Source organism: Prionailurus bengalensis, chromosome D1, assembly GCF_016509475.1.
Source record: "Prionailurus bengalensis isolate Pbe53 chromosome D1, Fcat_Pben_1.1_paternal_pri, whole genome shotgun sequence".
NCBI lineage: Eukaryota > Metazoa > Chordata > Mammalia > Carnivora > Felidae > Prionailurus > Prionailurus bengalensis.
Genome location: NC_057346.1, coordinates 104,498,912 through 104,522,667, shown reverse-complemented (window position 1 = coordinate 104,522,667; position 23,756 = coordinate 104,498,912). Strand labels below are relative to the sequence as shown.

The window sequence follows — 23,756 nt, the reverse complement described above, 5'->3', positions numbered from 1 at the left end:
ATCCGAACTCTTTTCCTTAAGCGAGTGGAACACCGTCAACTTTTTTACATGAGCAAGTTCTCCAGAGATGTTTAAATTCACGCACTTTGAATCTGAGTGTTGTCGCTCGGTCACCCGTTACGTTACCGAGTTGTGCTTAACATTCCGCTCTGCAAAGACGTGGTGAGGAGCGGAGTCTAGTTGTGATCTGTGTTCTGACTCTCGTGTGTCTCCCGCCTGTGTAGACGTACTGGCAGCAACATCAGTGGAGCCAGCAGTGACATCAGCCTGGATGAGCAGGTAACTCTCATCTGGGAGCCATCGGGTGAGGGACTCGGGTGTGATTCCCAAGGATTGGCGTGTAAAGGGCTAAGAAAAACAGAAAATGCTGATTCTTTAGTATGGGGGAAGGGGAGCTTATAAATACCGGGTTTTCTGTTCTTTGCGGGTAATTGAATGGCTTTGTTTTTGCCCTCAGTACAAGCATCAGCTGGAAGAGACCAAGAAGGAAAAGAGAACTAGGATACCATACAAGCCAAACTATAGCCTCAATTTATGGAGCATCATGAAGAACTGCATTGGGAAAGAACTCTCAAAGATCCCCATGCCGGTGAGGTTCTTACACACCCAGGCTTGCCCCGTGACTGCCCCACCCACTTGAGAGGCAGCTCGTGACATGGTCTTCGTTACCCTTATAGTCATAAACTGCCCCTTCAAATTAGCTGCCTTAGTGTAGTCTATGGATCTGGTGTGTTTCCAGAGCATTTAGAATCAGATGCATTGGTTTATAAGGTTTATGAGCAGATTCCTAAGCTAGATGTGCCTAGGGGCATGCACAGATAAATATGGCATAGTTTCTGTTTTTCAAAAAGCACATAGTTTAAAAGAGATGGACATGAAAACAGGTAGACAGTTTTACTCTCTGTGGTAGTGTTACGGGAAGCACTGTCCATACAGAGGCTTGGGGAGCACAGAAGCATCATTCCATCTGGGAAGATGAGGACCATCTCCATGGTGAAGTCGGTGTTTGGGCTAACCTCCCTGCCTCCTGTCCTGCCCTCCCCCAGTCTGTCCACACCGTTATGAAAATGGCTTTTCTTTAAAAAAATTTTTTGTTTAATGTTTATTTAGTTTTGAGAGACAGAGCGTGAGTAAGGAAGGGGCAGAGAGAGAGGGAGACACAGAATCCAAAGCCGACTCCAGGCTCCAAGCTGTCAGCACAGAGCCCGACACGGGGCTCAAACCCACGAACCGTGAGATCATGACCTGGGCCCAAGTCGGACGCCCAACCAACTAAGCCACCCAGGCACCCCTGAAAATGGCTTTTCTCAAATTACAAAAGTAGTCATGTCACTCCTTAGCCTAAAATCCTTAGCTGGATTCTTTTTGCTTTGAGCATAGTCCAGATTCCTCAGTGGGCTTGATACTTCCTCTCTTGGACCAGTTTCCACCCACACTGGCCGTCTAGTCACTCAGTTACCTTCAGACATGCAGAGGCATCTTGGTTTTTTCCCCCGCAGGGCATTTGCACAGACTGCTCTTTCTGCCGGGATTTACATCTGCTCTCCACCCACCCGTGCCGCTTTTCTTTTCCCAGGGCTAATACTCTTTTCTTCAGGATTCAGCTATGGCATCATCTTTTTTAGCAAGCTTTCACCGTGTGTCCGGTCAGGGTGGCAGGGCTGTCCTTTGTGTTCCAACAGGTTCCGTTGCTCGTTCATTACATAAGCATTTACTGAGTGCCTACGATCTGCCTGGTGTTGGGCCGGTGTGTCAGTTAGGTATAGGGTCAGTGTAAAGAAACATCTCAAATCTGTTTGCGTAAACCCCGGGGTCAGCCAACTGTGGGCCTCAAGGGCGAATCTGTCTGCGACCTGTGCAGCCTGCAAGCTAAGAGTAGTTTTTATATTTTTAAATATTTCCAAAGAATCAAAGGGAGGATAAGATTTCATGATGTGAAAATTGCGTAAAATTTCGATGTTCGTGACCCTCCAGCTTTATTGGAGCGCGGTGATGCTCATTCATGCGTCATGTGTTGTCTGTGGCTGCTTCCATCCTGCACCAGCCGTGTTGGGTCAGTGTAACAGGCCACATGGCAGTGTCATATGGGATAGTAAATATTTAGGCTTTGAGGGCCATGTAAATATTTACTATCTAGCCTTTCACAGAAAAAGCTGGCCAACCCCTGCCTTAAACAAATATTAGCTTAACTCATTCTCATGTTAAAGTCCAGAAGTAGGTGATCCAGGGCCCGTGCCATACTCCACACTCTCAGGACCAGGCTTCTTTCTGTCCTGTTGCCCTGCTAGGGCCTCAGTTCCTAGGTCTGAAGTGGCCGCTCCTGCTGGGACCCTCAGCGTCTCTCATTCCAGCCAGAAGGAAGAAGGAAAGAGAAGAGCATGTCCTGTCTTTTCAGGGTGCTTCCTGGAAATTACATAAACTATCTTCACTTTAGTCTCTTTGGCCAGAATTTAGTTCTATGGCCACAGCTAGCTGGAAAAGAGGCTGGAAGTGAAGACTCCTACCTTCAGTGGCAGGACCTCGTTAAAAATTGGGGGGTTCTATTTCTTGCAGAAGAAGGGCAGAATGGAGAGTGGGGAAAATGCAGAAAGTATTCCCTCCCCTCTTGGGTCCTATGGACCAGAGCGTGGTTTCTGCCTTTCCACAGACGGTGTTCCTCATGGTCTATAGAGACTGTGTCTTGTTGGTTTTCGTATCTTTGATGCTTAGCCGGTGCCTGGCACATACATACATACCATTCAGTAGATGTCGAAGTGACTCATTAACTGGTCTTAGAAGACAAAGATTTAGGGGCACCTCGGTGGCTCTGTCAGTTGAGTGTCCGACTCTTGATTTCAGCTGAGGTCATGATCCCAGGGTCGTGGGATCGAGCCCCACATCAGGCTCAGCACAGAGCATGGAGCCTGCTTGGGATTCTCTCTCTCTCTCTGCCCCTCTGCCCAGCTCATGCACTTTCTCTCTCTCTCTCTCTCTCTCTCTGACTCTCTCTCTCTCTCTCTCTCTCTAAAAAAAAAAAAAAAGAAAACAAATAGATTTATAGGTAGGTGTGTAAGAAAATGTCAATCTCCAGACAAGAAAAGGCCATGAGTTAGCATGTTAGAGACACATAAAACAATTGGTTCACTGGGGGCCTAAAAAGAACCCCACCTGCCCTGGAGCCTTGCAGAAAGTAGTGGGAAGGTGGGCTGGAAAGGCAGGCCATTGCAGCCTTAGAAATAAAGTTCCTGGGGTGCCTGGGTGGCTCAGTCAGTTGAGCATCTGACTTCGACCCAAGTCGTGATCTCACGTTTCATGAGTTCGAGCCTTTGGATTCGGTGTCTCCCTCTCTCTCTCTGCCCCTCCCCTCTCGCTCTCTCTCTCTCTTTCTCTCAAAATAAATAAACATTGAAAAAAAACCTTTTTTTAAAAGAAAGAAAGAAAGAAGTGCAGTTTCTGCTTAGAAATAACTTCTGAGTCTCGGTGACCTCTCTCTCCTTTACCAGTAGTTCCTTGTTGACATTGCCACTAGGGCTGCGCAGTCTTGGACCTGTTTGCCTGAAACTCTAGTCCTCACCCTTCCCTGCTTTATGCTGTGTCACAGGAGAGTCGATTCCTCCAGGCGGTTTCTCAGGCTTCTGTGCCTTGGCGTCCAGTTGGGCTCCACCAGTGCAAGGCACGAGCGCGAGTTTGGAGCGAGAGAGGCGGAGGGACCCCAGGGTACTGCCCCATCCCCCCCCCCCCAGGTTCAGCTTCTGCGGGTACCCCTGGCCTCTGAGCCCTGGTCCTCCCACCGCTTCCCTTTGTTCCTCCAGCCCAGAGCCCGTGGCTTCCTGCTGTTGGAATCTCTAGGGTTGTCTTTGTTGGCTGCCTGAGCCTCCATCAGCCTAGTACCAAATTCCCTCCTTCCTTCTGCTTTAAATCCGCAGGTTCGTTTGTTTCCCTGTTGGTCTTCTGGGTGATAAAGTGACCAATATGAAAAGTTTGGCGCTTTTAGAGAAACTCTGGTTCCTGGAACAGTTGCTGGGGGCCTGGGCTGTGCGAGTGAGAACGGCGAGGGCTTAAGGCTGCACCGATTCCAGCCCCAGGCTGTGTGCCGTGTGTCTTGTAGCCATCGGTGGAACACATTGCCCGTCTCGTTTTCCTCAACACGCACGGAAGTGTTACTTCGTGTGGCCTGAAATTCTGCCGATGAGAGATTTTGTTGGCCTAGTTTCTAAGGACCTTCTGTAAAAAAGGCTCTTGAGGATTTGAGCTGTGTTAGTCCATTACCCCCTCAGTGTCCGTTTTTCTTCCACTGGTTTTCTCGAAGTGTCTCTCAGTGTTGAGAAGATGGTTTTGGAGTGTGGCGCCCTTTTTAGTTGAGGCAGGGGTAGATCCTGCTTCCCAAAAGAGGAGCGTTTTGGGGCGCCTGGGTGGCTCACTCGGTTAAGCGTCCGACTTCAGCTCAGGTCACGATCTCGCGGTCCGTGAGTTCGAGCCCCGCGTCGGGCTCTGGGCTGATGACTCAGAGCCTGGAGCCTGTTTCCGATTCTGTGTCTCCCTCTCTCTCTGCCCCTCCCCCGTTCATGCTCTGTCTCTCTCTGTCTCAAAAATAAATAAATGTTAAAAAAAATTAAAAAAAAAAAAGAAAAGAGGAGCGTTTTTTTTTTTACTTTTTTTTTTTTTTTTGAGAGAGAGAGAGAGAGGGGCAACATGAGTGGGGGCGTGGGGGAGGGGCAGAGAGAGAAGGAGACATAGAATCTGAAGCAGGTTACAGGTTCTGAGCTGTCAGCACAGAGCCCAGTGCAGGGCTGAACCCATGAACGATGAGATCGTGACCTGAGCCGAAGTTGGACGCTTAACTGACTGAGCCACCCAAGTGCCCCAGGAGGAGTGTTCTAATGTTGGTCCAGTGGCTCTGCATTCGTGAGGAATTTTCCCAGATAAATGCTGGGTATATTTCTCAGAGAAAAAGTAGGCTCTAAGCTTGCTTGCTTATTTATTTATTTATTTATTTATTTATTTTTTAATGTATAGATACATAGAAACAAACATGATAATATTAATACTGGTTCTCTTTGAGTGACGATATCTCAGGTAAATGTTTTCCTTTATACTTTGTTTTTAAAGTTGGTTATAGTAAAAATATAAGACATTTCACAATTGAGAGGACAGTCAAATATTATCGTAGTATGTGGCTCAGGGGTTGGTGGGTAGAAGGTTGTACAAAAATACAGAATACAAAAAGAGAGAAAAAGAGCATAGGAAAGAGAAGTGTTTTTGTTTTAACTGAAATATTGCTCTAGGCCGGCTCCCAGTGAAAAGGGAGTTGCTTTCTTCCTTCCTGTCTTCTCTGGATTCAGAACTCAGGCTAATGTCACTTGTTCAGTGATATTGCTGTATTGTAAAGCTAAATCAGCTTTATGGGGTAGCCTGGGAACCTAACCTGTTTTTACAGTAATTTTTTAAGTAGTAAAGTCATCTTAAATTCCAAACGGTTAGTTTAGAAGTTAACTCCTGCGGGGATGGAGAGACAGTGTCTCTTTTGTTCACTTCTCTCCGTACCTAGTGGGTAGTACAGGGTCTGGAACACATGAGGGCCCAGTAAATATTTGTGGAATGCATAAGTGAATGAATGAATATCTTCCTCCTGACTGAAACGCGCGCGCACACGCACACACACACACACACACACACACACACACACACACTTGATCCTGTAGTTGAAAGTCCTAAGTTGGCTCTAAAACTTGAAAGGCAGAAACACTCAGTCCCCTGTCAGCCTCCATCATGAGCACTCCGGTCCACAACACGACTGTCCGGCCTCAGGGAAGAAATCAGAATCCTGGCCTGATGTAGAACTCAATCAATAATTCACAATCATCTCCTCTGGGGTGTAGAAGCTAACTTTTGTAATGTTTTCTTTTCACCAGTCAGGACGTGCCTGTACTTATAATTTATCAGCCTCTCTTTTCACCCTCAAGAATTTTAAATACCTCACTTCCTCTCTGGGTATACTTGTGCTAAAATACATTTCCTCTTTGATTCATTCCTTTTGTACCTATTTGATGACCGTTTCCCGTGGGTGAGGCATCGATAGCTTATGGCTATGCAATGATGAACAGAGAGGCACGGTTCCCATCTCAAAGAGCATACAGTTAGTGAAATAAATGAAAACAGTAATGTATCTTGCTCATTGACAGGGTCAGTCGACCAGGGAGAGAGGGTTGCTTGTAGGTTAGATCTCAGAGCTGGTCTCCTGAGCAAAGGCCTCTTCTCTTCCCAGTGATTTGCTTTATCATCTCGATATCTTGATATGTCTCTCCACCTGCAAAACAATGAAACGGTCTCTTATGGATGTGTGGGCAAAGTTTTTATATCTGTTCTTTTCCTGACAGGTGAACTTTAATGAGCCCTTATCCATGCTTCAGCGCCTTACTGAAGATCTGGAATACCACGAGCTGTTAGACCGAGCTGCAAAATGTGAGAACTCTCTAGAACAGCTCTGTTATGTTGCAGCTTTCACCGTGTCCTCCTACTCCACTACTGTCTTCCGTACCAGCAAGCCATTCAACCCACTCCTTGGGGAAACCTTCGAGCTGGACCGATTAGAGGAGAACGGGTACCGATCCCTCTGTGAGCAGGTAAAGGAGCCTCGGGACTGTGATGCGTTTACTTTTTGAAGAAAGGGGTGACTTTTCAGTTGATCCCCCTGGGTGTCCTATTTGCAGAAATTCGGTCCCTGTCATCCCAGACTGCCGTCTCTTTTCCTTCAGGGCTTCAACACTGGAGGCCCTGGTATTCACCTACTGTTGTGGGGATAAAAATGTCAAGTGTGAATTCGGGGTGTTTATCACCAGTTCGTAGGCAGCATCTTTTCCTTCTCCTTTCTTCTTTAATTTGAACCACTGATTTCTTCAAGGTGAGTCATCATCCCCCTGCTGCTGCACACCATGCCGAGTCCAAAAATGGCTGGACATTGCGTCAGGAAATCAAAATCACCAGCAAGTTCCGAGGCAAATACCTCTCCATTATGCCCCTCGGTAAGGCCGCCATCCTTGTAAGAATTAGTCCTCCAGGAGGGAGAGATTTTCTGGCATGATGGAAGTGGTCCCTGGCTTAGGAGTCAGGAGACTGAAAGTCTGATTTGGGCACTGAACCATCCTCTCTAGCTCTGGGCAGCTCGTTTGACTTCTCAGCTATCAAATGAGTGAGGAGCCAGGAGGCTCTTTAAGGATCCATCCAGGCATGAATTCTTTATCTTCTTAGCTATATTTAGTAAATCTTTAAGCACTGTTTTAGAATACATATTCTAGCGCATGCTTAACGCCTTTTCTATCAGCCAGTGTTGTTTCCTGTGTTACACTGGCAATGTACTTCATACCAGTCCATTTACTCAGTAAATCAGAAGTCTTGTGACTGCAAGGTTAGGTCTCTCAGACGGTCCCTCCCCTTTTCCTCTCCTTTCTCCCCTCTCTCTTCACCACCGGAAGGGTTAGGTATCATTGATGTACTGGCCGAACTCCAGGTAGGATGAAACTTTGTTTTAAAAGATCTTACTGGATTATAAGTTAATTTTGCACCGAGATCGGAAAGATCAGGCCTGGGAATAGGCATCCTGATTTGCAGTGTTGGAGAGTCTCTACACTTTAGAGGAAATGAGATTGTTCACAAAGCGTCCTAGAGATTCTCCGACGCTCACTTGAACCAGAGTAGCCACATTTGGCCGTGTGTGTCCAGAAGAGTGAGTGCCGAAAAAGAAACACGAGCGGAAAGAGAGAAACCAAGTAGTACCTCCCTAGAAACAGAGCTGCCAGGAACTGCCTGAGCTCCTGGTGGCCTTCCATTTCCTGGTTCTAGTCTTCCATGAGGCCTAGCCGTAGCACGTGGCTAGAGTTGTCTTCTTTAGTAAATTCCCCTTTCTCTCAGAAATACAAAATATAGCAGGTATAGAAATTTCCTAGAAACTAGAAAGTAGCCAGAGACCAAACCCAGAAACGTTGGGAATATATTAAAAGGAGAAAACAAAATGGAATGTTAGCTTTACCGCTTCATGGTTAATATGCAAAAAGATCTTAGGTGAAAAGGTGATGATGATTTTGTTCTTAATGTTTATTTACCAAGGCCCTGAAAACGGTTCCAATTGCTTAATTGTCTTTGATGCTAATAATTTCACAAGTATTAGGTTGAGGGTAGTAAATGCTTGGGATGTTCTTACCTAATTTGCACAACTAGGATATTAGTGGTCCTATTGCAGTATGACTCTCCCCCCATGGAGAAGAGTTTCAGAGGCCTGGTGAGGATCTCCAAAGGGACAGGTTATATTTAATTCTAAGGAGGGTTGTATTCATTTTGTAACGTAGCAATAAATCTAATAAATAGCAGTAAAATAGCAGTAAATCTACCAGTGATCTGCTATACATTTTGTCTATGAGTGGTCTACTCTGGAGTCCTTTGAGGGGTAAATATTTGAATATGATATATGTGGTGGATCTAATTTTTTAGAGTCAAAAATTACCTTTGAAAGGATTCCATTCCTATGGTTATTTAAGGATTCAGGTCACCAGGATGTGCTGTTGCCTTAAGTTCCTTCATCCATTAGATACTGAGTACCCACCATGGACCAGGAGGGAAGTATAAGTGAGCAAAACAAAGATCCCAGCCTTCATGGGGAGACTGAACAAAGAATTGACATAGTGACCGGAAACTGAAGTACAGAGAGTGGGATTTCCAGACATTGGCCTCGGGGATGGCTGTATTTAACATTTTTGGACCAGTGAATTGGAAGGAGAATCCTGCAGTGAAATTTTCGCATTTGCAGTGGCACTCGACTCCCCTAGGGTAAATTGTTAAGCCAGTAGCTGTCACTGAAGAACGATTTATGGGCAGAGTTGTGAGAGAGTAAGCAGACAGATGGTTTTTGAGGTGGTGGCAGAGAGTCTGAGTCTCCTTGTAAAGTAGGGTAGAAAAGTTAGAACTCCTGCAGTCTGGAAAGAAGAACGCTTCTGGAAAACATATCAGAAGTGTACAAAATGATGAAGATAGTGGCAGAGGATACATGTGAATCTGCTCATCAAGTGCCAGGGCACTGGAACCAGGTGGTAGCATTAATGTTGAGACACATTTATTTAAAGATTTTTATTTTTAAGTAATCTCTACACCCATCGTGAGGCTTGAACTCATGACCCCGAGATCATGACCACCGACTGAGCCAGGCAGGTGCCTCTAAAGAGACACATTTAAGTGGGTTTTATTTTGTAGTTTTGGAGCTCTCTAACCCAAGAAGAACCACAATTTGGGAATATGAATGAAACAACTCAACTCAGCCTGTTGATCTCTGCATCAGTGACACACTACTGGGCTCCATGGACCCTGAATTTGCTCCTGAATGACACATTAGTAAAAAAAAAAAAAAAAAAATTCCCCTGATATATTTTATCCATTCTTCCAATTTCTACTCTTTGATGAGAGTGATTACTTATAATTAATATAATTATTGATTAGGTAGGATTTACATCTGCTATTTTGGCTTTTTTTTTTTCTATATATCCTCTGTCTTTTTTGTTCCTCTCTTCCTTTTTAATTCCTTATTTTGTGTTAAATAGATATTTTTCAATTTACCATGTTAATTCTCGTGTTGTTTCTTTTACTATATATATATATATATATATATTTTCAACGTTTATTTATTTTTGGGACAGAGAGAAACAGAGCATGAACGGGGGAGGGGCAGAGAGAGAGGGAGACACAGAATCAGAGACAGGCTCCAGGCTCTGAGCCTTCAGCCCAGAGCCTGACGCAGGGCTCGAACTCACGGACCGCGAGATCGTGACCTGGCTGAAGTCGGACGCTTAACCGACTGCGCCACCCAGGCGCCCCTCTTTTACTATATTTTTAAAGGTATTTTTCTAGTGGTTATCCTGGGTAGTGCAGTTAACATCTAAGCATCTTGTTGAGATTGATACCAATTTAATTTCAATAGTGTACAAAAACTTTACAGCTATATGTCTTTCCTCCATTGTGCTTTTATTTTCATGTAAATTATGACTTTTATACATTATAATCCCATCATTATAGGTTTTTTGGTTTGTTTTTAGCAGCAGGCAAAAGTTTATTAGAGTATAAGATTAGCAAAGAAGAACAGTAGGAAAGCTCTCTTTACAGAGAAGGGACACTCGAAAGTGAATGCCCCCAGTGTAGTTTTATAACTGTTGCTTTATGCAGGTGTCTTTTAAATCATGCATTGGAAAAAAGAGTTGCCAGCAAAAAATACAGTCATACTCTTTTCTTCTTTAATAGTTTAATTATAGTTACCTTTACCAGTCTCTTCATAAAGTAGATTTAAGTTGCTGTCCAGTGCCCTTTCATCTCAGCCCGGAGGACTTCCTTTGGTGTATTTCTTTCATTCTTCTTCCTCTTTTTTTAAATGTTTATTTATTTTTATTATTATTGTTGTTTTAATTTTTCAATGTTTATTTTTGAGAGAGAGACAGAGAGAGAGAGATGGGAAAGGGGCAGAGAGAGAGAGGGAGACACAGAATCACAGAATCTGAAACAGGCTCCAGGCTCTTAGCCATCAGCACAGAGCCCAATGTGGGGCTTGAACCCACGATCCATGGATCATGACCCGAGCTGATGTTGGACGCCCAACTGACTGAGCCACCCAGGTGCCTGATGTTTATTTATTTTTGAGAAAGAAAGTGGGGGAGGGGCAGAGAGATTGGGAGACAGAGGATCCAAAGTGGGCTCTGTTCTGACAGCAGAGAGGCTGACACAGGGCCCAAACTCAAGAACTGTGAGATCATGACCTGAGCCGAAGTTGGATGCCCAACCAACTGAACCATCTGGGGGGGGGGGGGGGGGGGGGGGCTCCTTTGGTATATTTCTTGAAGGGAAGGTATGCCAGCTATGAATTTTTTCAGTTTTTGTTTGTCTGGAAATGTCTGAAGTTTTTCTTTGTTTATGAAGGATAGTTTTGCTGGATACAGAATTCTTGATTTGATAATTTTTTCTCCTTCAGCATTATTGGATATGTCATCCCACTGCCTTTGGCCTTTGAGGTTTCTGATAATCTTATTGAGGGTCATTTATATGTGATGTGTCACTTCTCTCTTACCACTTTGAAGATTTTCTCTTTGTCTTTCAGTAGTTTGATTGTGATGGGTTTTGGTGTGGTGCTCTTTGAGTTTATCCTGTTGGAGTTTGTTGTACCTCTTGGATATGTAGATTAATGTTTTTCATCAGATTTGGGATTTGGGTCCACTATTTATTAACTGCCCCAATTGTGAACACTGCCTGAGGCAGCCACTGTGTTAAACAATTGCCATTGGTTGTTTTGATCATCGCCACTAGGAAAAGGCTGTTTGAGGGGAGCAGGGGCTGAGTCAGGTCAGAGCCCTAGGAGTGGGAACTTAAGAGGAACCACCAGACAGATCAGATAGTGACAGTTTCTTGGAGATCAGGCTTTTGGGGAGCTTCATACCATCTGCTCCCTCCAGTGTTTGCTAGGCTGCTTCCTGGTTTTCACGTCTGCCGTGATTGTAAGGCTACTGGTTTTTAAGGCTACTGCCAAGCTGGGGAGAGGAGGATGGGAGGAGAGCAAGTTAAAATGCCACAAAGCTCATTTTTTTTACCAGAGTTCTGAAGAAGTTGATTCTGATAATTTTTTGCTAGTGTTCTTAAATCGATCTTACTGGAAAAAAACTGATTTTCCTGAGGCACAGGAAATATGGAAGTCCTTTACTTGACCATTCTGAAGTGGCAATATCTTCCTTTCCAAATATTTTAAGAACCTCCACTTTTAGATCTTTAATTTATTGCCAAGTCTCCAAGACACAAATATTATATAAAGGAAGGCACCCATGGGGCTTTCTTTGTTTTCCCACTATCCCTGGGAGCTGAAAGGGACACTGCAGAACAACAGGGTGGGGCACAAGGATATGGTACTAGGCAGTACAGATACTCTGATCTTATTTTGATCCACAGCTCTGGCGTTCACTAGCTGTGTGACCTTGGAAAAACTGTTTTCTCTCTCTGGGCTCAGAGTCTTCATTGGTAAAATGGGGGTATGATAGGCTGAATAAGGCTCCCTCCTCCCAGAATAATGTCCACATCCTCATGCCTGGAACCCGTGACTATACGACTGCTCATAGTGAAAGGAACGCTGCAGTGTGGTTAAATTAAAGATTTTGAGATGGGTAGATAATTCTGGAGATTTCCTATAGGCCCAATACAATCCCAGAGGTTTCTATGAGAGGGAGGCTGGAGAATCAGAGGCGGTGGCAACAGAGGCAAGAGGTGTGAGTGGTACTAGAGAGATACCACAGCCTGGAGGATGCGGGTGGCCTCAGGTAGCTGGAAAAGGCAAGAAAACGGATCTCTAATAGAGTCTTCAGAGGGAACGCAGCCCTTCCGACACCTTGATTTTAGACTTCCGACTTTCAGAACTGTAACAGTTTAACAACCCCGTGGTTTTAGGCCATAAAGTTTGTGGCAGTCCGTTCCAGCAGCAGTAGAAACAAAGGCAGGGGAGAACAGTGCCTACAGCTGAAGTGTCCACAGGTATCTGAATGCCCACGGTATGCCAGAAACAGTTCTAGGTGCTGTGGGCGTGATGTGGTGAGCAGAGCCACTCTGCCCTCACTTAGCTGGCATCCATTTCTTGAGCAGACAAAAAAAGTAACCAAAAACACCTCCGTAATAATTATTGTCCGTGAATATTTAATTTTTATCTAGTGGTGATTCCATGAAGAAATAGAGCAAGTGGAGACAGGGGTTAACGGTGGAGAAACAAGTGTGTTTGTGCTTTCTTGGACAAGGTCGTCAAGGAAATGGTCTCTGAAGAGACAATTGGAGCAGAGACCTAACTAATAAAAAGAAAGCAACCAGAAGAAGATCTGCAGGCAAGTGTCCCAGCAAGGGAACCCCTTAAAGAGAAAGGCCCTGAGAGGGGAGCAGACACAGCATGGTCGAGAAGCACCAAGGCCACCAGCAGCTTCCAAGTGCGATCTGAGGGACCGGCAGGGGCCGGCTCTTGTAGGGTTTTGTACACCAGGGAAAGGGGGTGAGTCCTGTTTTAATTGCAGAGGGCAGAAACGGAGAGATTTGACACAGCGTTGATGGGACATGTTTGACACGGATCATTTTGACCAGAGACTATCAGGTGACCGACGTGGAAGCTGGGACCAAAACAAAGTTGTTGGCTTCAGGCAAGAGATGACAGTGGCTTTAGACGGCAGGGGTGGTGGAAGAGGTATTGAGTGAGGGATTGAGGAGATGTGTGGGCAGCACAGGTACTTGAAAGGTGGCTGTTGAGATTAAATGGGATCATGTGTGAAGAGACCGGTAGCTCAGCCTACCGCCTGGGACACAGCAGGTGCTCTCAGCAGGGCTGCTACTGTTCTCGTTAGCGTCATTGTCATCATGGCTGCTGCAGCCAGCAGGGCTATTTTAGTCTCTTGTACGAGAAAGACACATAATTAGTCTTCTGTTCGTTAGTGGCTGCAGAGGGAGCTTAGAGTTCTCCGCTCCCATCAGTGACCGTATTCGCAGTACATACGTGAAGATCTACATATCTGTTGCGTATCTTTCCATTTTTTTTTTTTTTTTTATTGTTTTGAATCTGTAGTCACCTCTGTTCACCTCACTTTTGGGTTTGGTGTCTGAGATGAACTCATAAGAACAGGAGAAGACTGTATCTGCTGAGTGCCCATGATGTTTCAGGCATTTTATTGGGCAAATAAACAGACATTTGCTGCACAACAAGGTCTGTTTATCCCGTCTACAGATTATAAAGCAGAGGCCCGGGGAAATTACACAACCTATCCAGGACACAATACTCTCATGCAGTTCTGTTGCTGACCTCCCAGATTCATGCAGACCCCATAAGTTAAGGGCACAGTCTCCACCAAGACTGCCCTCACACCAGATGCCAGCCATGAATTTGGGGGTCCCCAGGCCATCTGTACTTCTGACCAACTGGCTTCAGTTTCGATAATTTGCCAAGATGACTCAGAACCCAGGGGAATGCTGTTCTTACCATTACAGTTTTATTACAAAGGGTACAAATCAGGACCAGCCAAATGAAGAGACATATAAGGCAAGGTCTGCAAGGGTCGTGAACATAAACTTCCATGCCTTCTCCTGTGGAATCAGGGCACGTAGCCCTCCTGGCACATTGATATGTTCACCAACGAGGAAGCTGCACCAAGCTTCGCTGTCCAGAGATTTTATTAGGGTTTCATTAGGTAGGCATGACTGAATCATCAGCCACATGAGTGAACTCAATATCTAGGCCTCCTTCCCTCCCTACAGAGAAGGGAATACCATTCCCAGGAGGTGGGGGGGGGGGGGGGTCTGGCTGATTTCAAGTGATTCAAAGCCCCAAGTCTCTTAATTACATGGTTGGCCTTTCTGGCCTGGCCTCCTCTTGAGCATAAGCTATCTAGGGGTCCACCACGTCAGCTCTTTGGCATAAACTATCAGGGCCCCCATGAATAACACAGACGTTACTATTACTTAGGAAATTCCAAAGGTTTAGAGGTTCCCTCCCAGGAACCATGGATGAAGACCAGACCAATTCTTTATCACACAACCCAGGATCACATATCCAATGAGTGGTGGAGCCAGGATTGAATCCAGTTCTTCCTGGCTCCAGAGCCCTTCTCCATCCCTACACCTTCTTTACTGCTAAGGCCTTTAGAAGAGTGGTTTGCTTATGGTCACACAGCTAGTGACTAACAAGAGGGCCTGGCCCCCAGTCCTGACGACCAGTGTGTGCTCCTTTCCACAATTCTATTTCATTTCTCATATTGGGGCACATTGGACCTGTTCCTGTCAATTTTGCAGATGGTCTGGGCAGGCAGAGTTGGTGAAAAGAATTGGAGCTTTTGCTTTCATTTTTATTTCTACAATTGCAGAATGTTGCTTCCTAGCTAAGCTCTGTCAGTTATCAGCGTTTGTCATCATTTAGGTGTATTTTATTCATAAATTTAAAAATCAGGTGAAAAAAAATCAATCAGTGCTTCCAGTATTTAAGACAGTTATAAATCCTAGGGCTCCTGGGTGGCTCAGTCAGTTAAGCATCCAACTCTTGATTTTGGCTCAGATCATGATCTCAGGGTCGTGAGATTGAGCCCTGTGTTGGGGCTTTGCACCGAGTGTGGAGCCTACTTGGGAATCTCTCTCTCCCTGTCTCTCTCTGCCCCTCCCCTGCTTGTGCTCTCTCTTTCTCAAAATAAATAAACTTAAAAAAAAGATTATAGCGGCACCTGGGTGGCTCAGTCAGTTAAGCATCTGACTTCAGCTCTGGTCATGATCTTGCGGTTTGTGAGTTCGAGCCCCACTTTGGGCTGACAGCTTAGAGCCTGGAGCCTGCTTCAGATTCTGTGTCTCCCTCTCTCTCTGCCTGCCCCCCCCCCCGCCCCCACCTCCACTCACACTCTGTCTCTCAATAATAAATAAACGTTTAAAAAAATTATAAATCCTTTTTGGTTTATTGTTTTCCTTTTCAAAGTGAGAAATATTAATAGAGGAAAGTTAATCCATTATTATTTGTACCTAAAGTGATGCTATTATCCTAACATTTGGCTTAATTTGTGTACCTCTCTCTGTTTCCAGGTAGCATCCACTGTATTTTCCATGCAACTGGGCACCACTACACTTGGAAAAAAGTTACCACAACGGTGCACAACATTATCGTGGGCAAGTTGTGGATAGATCAGGTAAGCAGAGGTGCCCAAACTGTACTGAAGTTCAGAAGAATACCTTCTTAGGTACCTCTTTGCAGTGTCCAGGGCATGTGAACTTGACCCTGATTTATCCACCTCTCTCAACGAACTGCTCTCAGCCAGTAGCCCCACCTCAACCTTCCCGAGTTTCTATACCACAAATTCTTACTTGTAAATTACCAATTTATAATATTCATTCAATGACTGCTCTATCAGGACTGTGTCGGCTACTATGAAAGTACAGGAAAATAATAAACACGGCTCCTACTCTTCATCCTTTCGTTATTCATCAGACATTTACTGCCAGGCAGAGTCTAGGTCTTGGGGATACAAAATCAGATAAGACATTGTCCTCAAAGAGTTACTGTATCACTGGAGACCCATGACAAATATGTAGAGATTGAGAAGTATTTAACAAAATACACAAGTGTAAGAACTGTACTAAAATAACATCTAATTACTTGTCAGTTTGCTGACAAGGGCCTGGTCTGGAAAAGGCAAACCGTTATGTGAATATCAGCATATGTGCTGAGGGGCATATCATAGGCCACCTAACGTGACACACAATTGAAGGAAAACCAGAAGGCATTTGGTCCTGATCCCAACCTGGAATACCAAGGTTCTGAATACCAAGGTTCCGTGGCTTCTCGGGTCAGCTGAGACCGGAAGCCATAAGCAAGGGAGTCCAAGAGTGTAAGATGGAAAAGTGAGGAATTATGAGGCATGGGGTCTAGCAGACATTCAGATCCCCTGGGACTGATAAAATCAAGCCATGGGCACCTGGGTGGCTCAGTCAGTTAAGTGCCTGGCTCTTGATTTCGGCTCAGGTCATGATCTTATGGTTTGTGAGATCAAGGCCTGTGTCAGGCTCTGTGCTGACTGCACGGAGCATGCTTGGGATCCCCTCTCGCTGCCCTTCCCCTGCTTGCACACTCTCTTTCCCTCAAAATAAATAAACATTAAAAATAAATAAGGGGCATCTGGGTGGCTCAGTCAGTTAAGTGACCTACTTTGGCTCAGGTCATGATCTCACGGTTCATGAGTTCAAGTCCTGCATCGGGCTGTCTGCTATCAGCACGCACAGAGCCCACTTTGGATCATCTCTGCCTCTCACTCTGCCTCTCCTCCGCTCACCCCCTCTCTCTGTCTCTCAAAAATAAGTAAACATTAAATAAACAAACAAATAAATAAACGAAATCAATCCATGATGCCTTTTGTTTTCTAGTCCGGTGAAATTGATATTGTGAATCACAAGACGGGCGACAAGTGCAATCTTAAATTTGTTCCTTATAGCTACTTCTCTCGTGATGTAGCAAGAAAGGTAAGAAAAGTTGAGTTTAAATGTTTTTCCTTAGCGTGTATCTCTTAGAAAGCCTGCTCCTTTGGGGTTCGTGTAGATAATGGATGGATAGACAGTCTGACATACATATATCTACATCTCCTAAATATGTATGTGGTGATTTGGCAGGGGTGGGGGGAGGGGGAGGGCGGCAGGGAAGGAGAGGTAAAGGAGAAAGTCAGCAAGAAGGGAGACTAGATTGCATTGCCAAACCAAATCCTTTCTTTTCTGGGAAAGACATTGAGTAAGAAAGGAAAAGTCAAGAGCAATGAGAGATTGGAAATGGGAAGCACAGAGGAAGGACCAATAAAAGGATTTCAGGAAGAAGGATGGGCAGTTTGACCTCTGTGAGGTCTGAGTGCGAGTCTTGCGTCACCACCACAGTGGAATTGTGCCATGAGTTTTGATGGACAGTGAAGAAGAGTCGGGGATTAAATCTGCTTGTGGCTGTCTGACTTCCAGGGAGAAGAAAATACCATAATTCCAAGTACCAGTCAGATCCTTTCCCTGCATATATCATTGCAACAAAAATCCCTATACCACAAAATGAGGAAACCCAGCTCATGGCCATTTATTTTACACAGCTCAGAAAAGTATACCGAAATAATCTGGGTGGCTCCACGGTGTTTGCCATAGCAGGATTTAACCAGTATTTACCCTAGGACTTTGGTTGCCAGAATAGTCAGGTAAGCTACATCACGCCGACTGCCGTACTCCAAAGCCCTGCTCCCCACCCTTGCAGGTGACCGGGGAAGTGACCGATCCATCAGGAAAAGTTCACTTTGCCCTTCTGGGGACATGGGATGAAAAAATGGATTGTTTCAAAGTACAACCAGTCATTGGGGAAAATGGGGGTGATGCTCGACAGAGAGGCCATGAGGCAGAGGAAAGCAGGGTCATGCTATGGAAAAGGAACCCTTTACCGTGAGTATCCATATCCCGGCTCTCCAGGTAACACTTTGACCTCAACCTTGGAGCAATGTTGATGGCATTTCTGCCTTCCTTCCCACTGAATTATGTGAGGGATCAGCCAGGGAAATCAGAACTTTTGGAGAGATAACCAGAAGGTGGTCATTGTATGATTTGAGTTGTAGTGTGCCTTGTCAGGAAAGCTGAAACAAAGCAAGTCACATCTGCCAAGAAATATTTGTAATTTAGAGCAAAACTATTCAAAAGCAGGTGGCTCAGTCGGTTGAGTGACTTCAGCTCGGATCATGATCTCACCATTCGTGAGTTTGAGCCTCACGTCAGGCTCTGTGCTGACAGTGCAGAGCCTGCTTGGGATTCTCTGTCCCCTTCTCCCTCTGCCCCTCCCACACTCACACTCTCTCTCTCAAAAATAGAACAAACAAACAAACCTCTTCAGAAGTGGCTGGAGGAGAAAGATGCCTACCACCTGTTAACAGTTTAGCCTGAGGGGCGCTTGGGTGGCTCATTCCGTTGAGTGTCCAGCTTCCGCTCGGGTCATGATCTCACAGTTTGTGAGTTTAAGCCCCGCATCCGGCTCTGTGCTGATGTCTTGGAGCCTGGAGCCTGCTTCAGAGTCTGTGTCTCCCTCTCTCTCTGCCCCTCCCCCGCTTGTGCTCTGACTCTCTCAAAAATGTTAAAAAAAACATTAAAAGAAAAAACAATTTAGCCTGAGACCCAGTGGCCATCTAAAGGTCTCTGAGATGATATACGGGAATTCGGAATGAAGACGGAGGCCATTTGTCTCCTGTCATCTCATTTACCCAGTGTATAATAACAGCAAGATTATCCCAGAACAGGTTAAAAAGAAAGCGAAGGAAATAGGAATAAGAAAGTTCATTTAGCAGAATGTTCCCTTCCATTCTTCTTAATCTCCGCTGAGCACAGCACAAGCCCAGCGGACTGCTGGCACAAGTGATGCTAGGGGAGGGGATGGGGGATGGTCCAGTCTGGGTCTCTTAACTAGGGGAGCCTGACCTGGTCCTAGAGTCTGTCCATCTGTAGAACAGCTTCGGGGAGGTCGTCTTTGGGTCGTTGCTCCTTAACGAGGCCCGGGGCTCTGGCATCACCGTTTCTCTTCCCCATCCTTTACTTGCAGGAAGAACGCAGAAAACATGTACTACTTCTCAGAGCTCGCTCTCACGCTCAATGCCTGGGAAAGTGGCACTGCCCCCACAGACAGCAGATTGCGGCCCGACCAGAGACTGATGGAAAACGGGCGCTGGGATGAAGCCAATGCTGAGAAGCAGCGCCTGGAGGAAAAACAAAGACTTTCCAGGAAGAAGAGAGAAGCAGAAGCTATGAAAGCCACCGAGGATGGTAACGAACCTGCCTTCTACTCTATTTCTTGATGCGTGGAGAATCACTTCGTGTGTTTCTGGCTCTCACTCCGCTTTCTCCCCCCGCTTTCCCTTTAGGCACACCGTACGATCCCTATAAAGCACTGTGGTTTGAGCGGAAGAAGGACCCTGTTACCAAGGAGTTAACCCATATTTATAGGGGAGGATACTGGGAATGTAAAGAAAAACAGGACTGGACCTCATGCCCGGACATTTTCTGAAATGGCAGCAACAAAAAGGAGGAGGATCCAAAGGAGAAGATGACAGAGGATGTGCGGGAAAGCTGGCATTTGTGACTCTTACCAAGCGCTTTCCTCCAGTTTGTCTGTCTTAACCAATCATTTTTTCCAAATCAATCACCAGAAGCAGACACCAGTGGTGGTGATTGGCTGGTTGCCTTAGCTGATTGAAACTGAAATCGACATACTAGATACCTATGTTTGTAAGGGGGAGGGTGAGTGGCTGAAAGTTAGCGTTACAGCCCTTCTGCAAAGTCAAGTACTCTCGACTCTTCCTTCTCCCTCTGCCCCCATTTTAAGATGACGTCATTCACCCTCCCCTGTAGTAACCTGCTCAGCCAAGGTCCGCATGAGATTATGATTCAGGGGCATTTTTGGTGCTGTTCAGAGCAAGAGCTGAATTTAGAAGTTCCTTCAAAGAGGAAGCACATAAGACTTACCAACGGAGGCATCGTGAATGACTGCAGTGGAGCTTAGGCGTGGCGTTATGAGGCGGGGTCACAGACGGGGTCAGTTTAATGGGGTGTCCACCCAGAGGTAACTGCGGTATCGGAACGCTGGCGAGGGGGCTTGTTCTGTAAGGTTGGAATATTCAGAGTGACATTCTTAGAAGTTTCTATCTTGCGTAAAATACCCTTCTGCCGTCCTCCCTCTTTGACAGCGACCGGAGGCTGCTTTGGTGGTTGGTAGGAGGGTCACGTTATCCTCACAAGGGAGTTTTCTGGACTTCGTCAGGCCGAGAACTTCTGAGAACACAAAGGATGGAAGAGACCGCTCGTCACTTTGCCGTCCCCATTCCTCCTCACCCCCATCCTTCATTGCCTTTCTTGCCCCCACCCCCATCTCCCTCTCTCTCAGCACGATACCAGTTTGGGTCTGGGCCCCCGTGCGGAGCAAAGCACTACCTGCCCTATTCTGACATCCTTCAGAATTTGAGAGAAGGACTTAATTTGGAACAAAAGTTTTCACCATCTCTCAAGCCCTACGGACTGGAGCCACCTCTAGAATAATGTGTTAAATACCTGTATATTATATATATGTAGAGAAAAATCTAATTTTTTTGTTTGATCTTCCTCCTTCCCATTAAGAATCTTGTTTTTTGGTATCATTTGTCTCCCTGGGACTCTCTCTTGGACACACTGATGTGGGCTGGGGCCTCCCCTGTCTTCCATCTTTTAGGGGCAGGCAGATCCAGAACCTGTGTAGGGTCACATCTGGCAGTTACTGAGCATGGACTCGATCCCTGGTCTGTGTCATGGAGTGCCTGCCCACTGCTGTCTAGATTCTGCTCTCCTGATTGCCTGACTCTTAAAAATGAAATCCTAACTCTTCCCGCCTTTTTTCCTTCTTCTGTTAGGAAGAGCGTGGGTAGAGAGGACGGTGATTTCCAGTTTAATTCCACCTCTGTCCAAATCGCAGCATACACAGCTGATTCCCAAAAGAAACTTCTTCCCAGGACGTGGGGCCGAAAGTGCCGTCATGTTGGGGTGGGTGAGAGAACCACGCCTGTCGGGCCTTGGCTTCCTTCATTTTGTATTCTGTATTTGTTTTAGCTGTCCTGTTCAGAGATCTACCCCTGTGCAGCCCACCCTTGGTTGAGGATCACAAATTGAGGTGCCTTCCTTGTATGCTTTTTGTTAGTGTTTTTTGTTTCTGTTCCTTAACTGCTGAGCCTCAGCCAGTGTGGGTCCTGGGGGAAATATCATTCCAGAGGAAGCCATCCCTGCACGGAAATGGGATTTACACTAGACAAATTAGTACTTCTGTTCCTTCCTCGCCATCCCTCCCTTCCTATCTGTGATGCACTTGAGAAAGGGGCAGCCGCCGGGAGTTTCCTCTAAGACCCCGATTCCCACTGTAAGCGCGGGGTTGCGCTGGGCCGTCTTGCAAGGAGGCCTGTAAAGGCTGTGACCTAATCAAGGGACTTCAGCCAGAGCGGGGATTCCTCAACCAAACTGAACAGCTCTGCTTTATCCCCCCCGACCCTCCCCTTCTTCCTTCACCATCTGCACTACATTTCCAGCCTGATCCCCAGTCAGATTCCTGCTAATGGAGAAGCTTTGAGTCCTTCAGGTGAAATGAAGTCACATTGAAACAAAACTATATATATTTTCGTTTTTTTTTTTTTTTGCCTTATTTTTTTTTCCAAGAAAACTACTAAATTAAATAATTTTTAAAAAGTCATATCGTTTGTCTGATTCACTTGTACTCCCACCAGGGAAGCAGTGGTGGAGGAGGGCCTGGAGGACTGACCCAGTGCTGGTTCGTTCTTGGGAAGCGGGCAGCTGATCTTTGCGAGAAATTGAAAGAAGAATGGGGCACGGGTTTCTAGGCGTTCCAAGCATTTGGCAACATTCTCAAGGGCCCGTGGACAGCGGAGTAGTTTCAACAGGCCCTTCCGATTCGATGGCATGTAACCGTCAGTGTCCCACCTTAGTTATAGGGGAATCGTGTCTAGTGCTTTTGATGTTGAGCCTGTTTCACCTCCAAAAATAAAAGTTTTCTTGAATGTAATTTCTCTTGCCCATTTAGATTCTCAGATTCTTAGCTGTTTCTTGTAGGGAATCAATTCTGTACTTTGAAACGTAAGCAATGGAGGATTGATTTAAAGGCCTTGGAGAGCATTAGGACTGTGAAAAGGCTTGGTTAGGTTTTCACTGTAAAGTTCAGGGCAGGGGGGAGGTGGGCAAAGGAATCAAAGGACCCAGATAGGCTGCACATCAGGGCAGGCTCGGGCCCTGCCCTGTGACTGGGCATCTGCTCCTGGGCCCAGCAGGCTGACTTAGAGATTCTGAACTTTGTCTGGCTCACACACAATTTTAAGAGGTAAATGTTAGAATCGTCGTGTTGAATATGAAGAAAGGCACTGGGAAAAGGCACAAAAAAAACCCCTAAATTCACCCAAGGTCACACAGCGCATGGTTGGGCACAGTCATTCAAATCCAAAGCTGGGTTGTCTGACCACCGAGTCTGTGACCCCCTACAACTTTGTGTCCTAAGAGAAAGTGGGTTGGAAGGCAGCTGGCAGTTAAGTCATTTCCTCCTGGATTAGGTCATATTATGCAGAGGGTTAGTGATGTGGAGAGTGCCACCTTGGAGGTCGATCTGCAGGAAAGAGCAGCCTTGAGGTTCAGCCTCCAGGCTCCTTGATTTCCCAAGGCTCTCAAGTCCACAAAAATGAGCTGTGTCTCCAGGGATTGTTCTAGCCTGGTTCTTGGGAAGGCCACTCATCTGTTCAAGTCATTTGCCTGATTCACACTGCTGGGCTTGACGGTAATTCAGCAACTTACCAGGTTTTTTTCTGGCAAGCTAAAAACATTGCAGTAGACCCTTGCACTTGTGAGACCTACATCCGGCAATCTTGAATAGCACTGTGCTACACAATTTCATCCAAAAGGGGCAAATGTAGCTGGAACATAGTAACAATCCTTTCTTTAGTCTTTTCATGGGCTACTGTGACCTGATTGGCTGGGATGTGGATCCCGAAGGGTCTACCATACTCATGCTTCAAAATGACCCAGCAGAAGTACAAATTAGTACACTTGTCAGGGACCTCTGAGGTCCCACACATTGCAAGGGCCTACTCTACTTTCAGCAAGATAAATGAAAACCAACCCTAAAAAGAGGTGTAGAAAAATCTTCTTTGGAATTTTTTCACTATAAGGTGTACACCCTGTGAAACTCTAAGATTGCTGTCAAAATTTAGAGCTTGCTTCTAAAAGTTTATAAAGCTTTTGCCCAGTGATCTGCCCTGCCCCGTGGGAAGCATTCCAAGCCGCTCATGGTTTTCCCTTCCAAGCTCATAAAGTAATGGGTAGTTCTATTCTCCTCAGGCCTTCCTCCCTACTACCTTTTCAGTTCACACTGATCCCTCAAGGGAAGGAGGCAGGGTGGCCAGATGAGGTCTCTTTCAAGGCAAGAACTAAAGAGCTCAGAATCTCCTATAAACAACCTTGCAGAGATCACATCTGAGTTTAACCAGGTGATTTTAAAAGTTAATAAAGAACCAGTGTGGGGGGGCCTGGGTGGCTCAGCCGGTTGAGCATCTGACTTCAGCTCAGGTCATGATCTAGTGGCTCGGGGTTCATGAACTCAAGCCCTGCCTTGGGCTCTCTGATGTCAGTACAGAGCCTGCTTTGGAAGCTTTGTTCCCGTCTCTCTGTCCCTCCCCCATCATGCTCTCTCT

The 23,756-nt window shown here is 45.8% G+C and overlaps 1 protein-coding gene across 1 annotated transcript in view; it reads left to right on the top strand.

Moving 5' to 3' along the window:
• Positions 1-22,084, top strand: part of LOC122483813 (oxysterol binding protein) — a 36,022-nt gene extending 13,938 nt beyond the window's left edge. Inside the window, exons 6-14 of the mRNA XM_043581216.1 lie at positions 225-279; positions 458-589; positions 6,357-6,602; positions 6,881-7,001; positions 15,577-15,680; positions 16,912-17,007; positions 17,768-17,949; positions 19,091-19,311; positions 19,410-22,084. Coding sequence (XP_043437151.1) covers positions 225-279; positions 458-589; positions 6,357-6,602; positions 6,881-7,001; positions 15,577-15,680; positions 16,912-17,007; positions 17,768-17,949; positions 19,091-19,311; positions 19,410-19,552 — 1,300 coding nt within the window. The 3' untranslated portion in view covers positions 19,553-22,084. The remainder of the gene's footprint in view (positions 1-224; positions 280-457; positions 590-6,356; positions 6,603-6,880; positions 7,002-15,576; positions 15,681-16,911; positions 17,008-17,767; positions 17,950-19,090; positions 19,312-19,409) is intronic.
• The last annotated feature ends 1,672 nt before the right edge of the window (positions 22,085-23,756 follow it).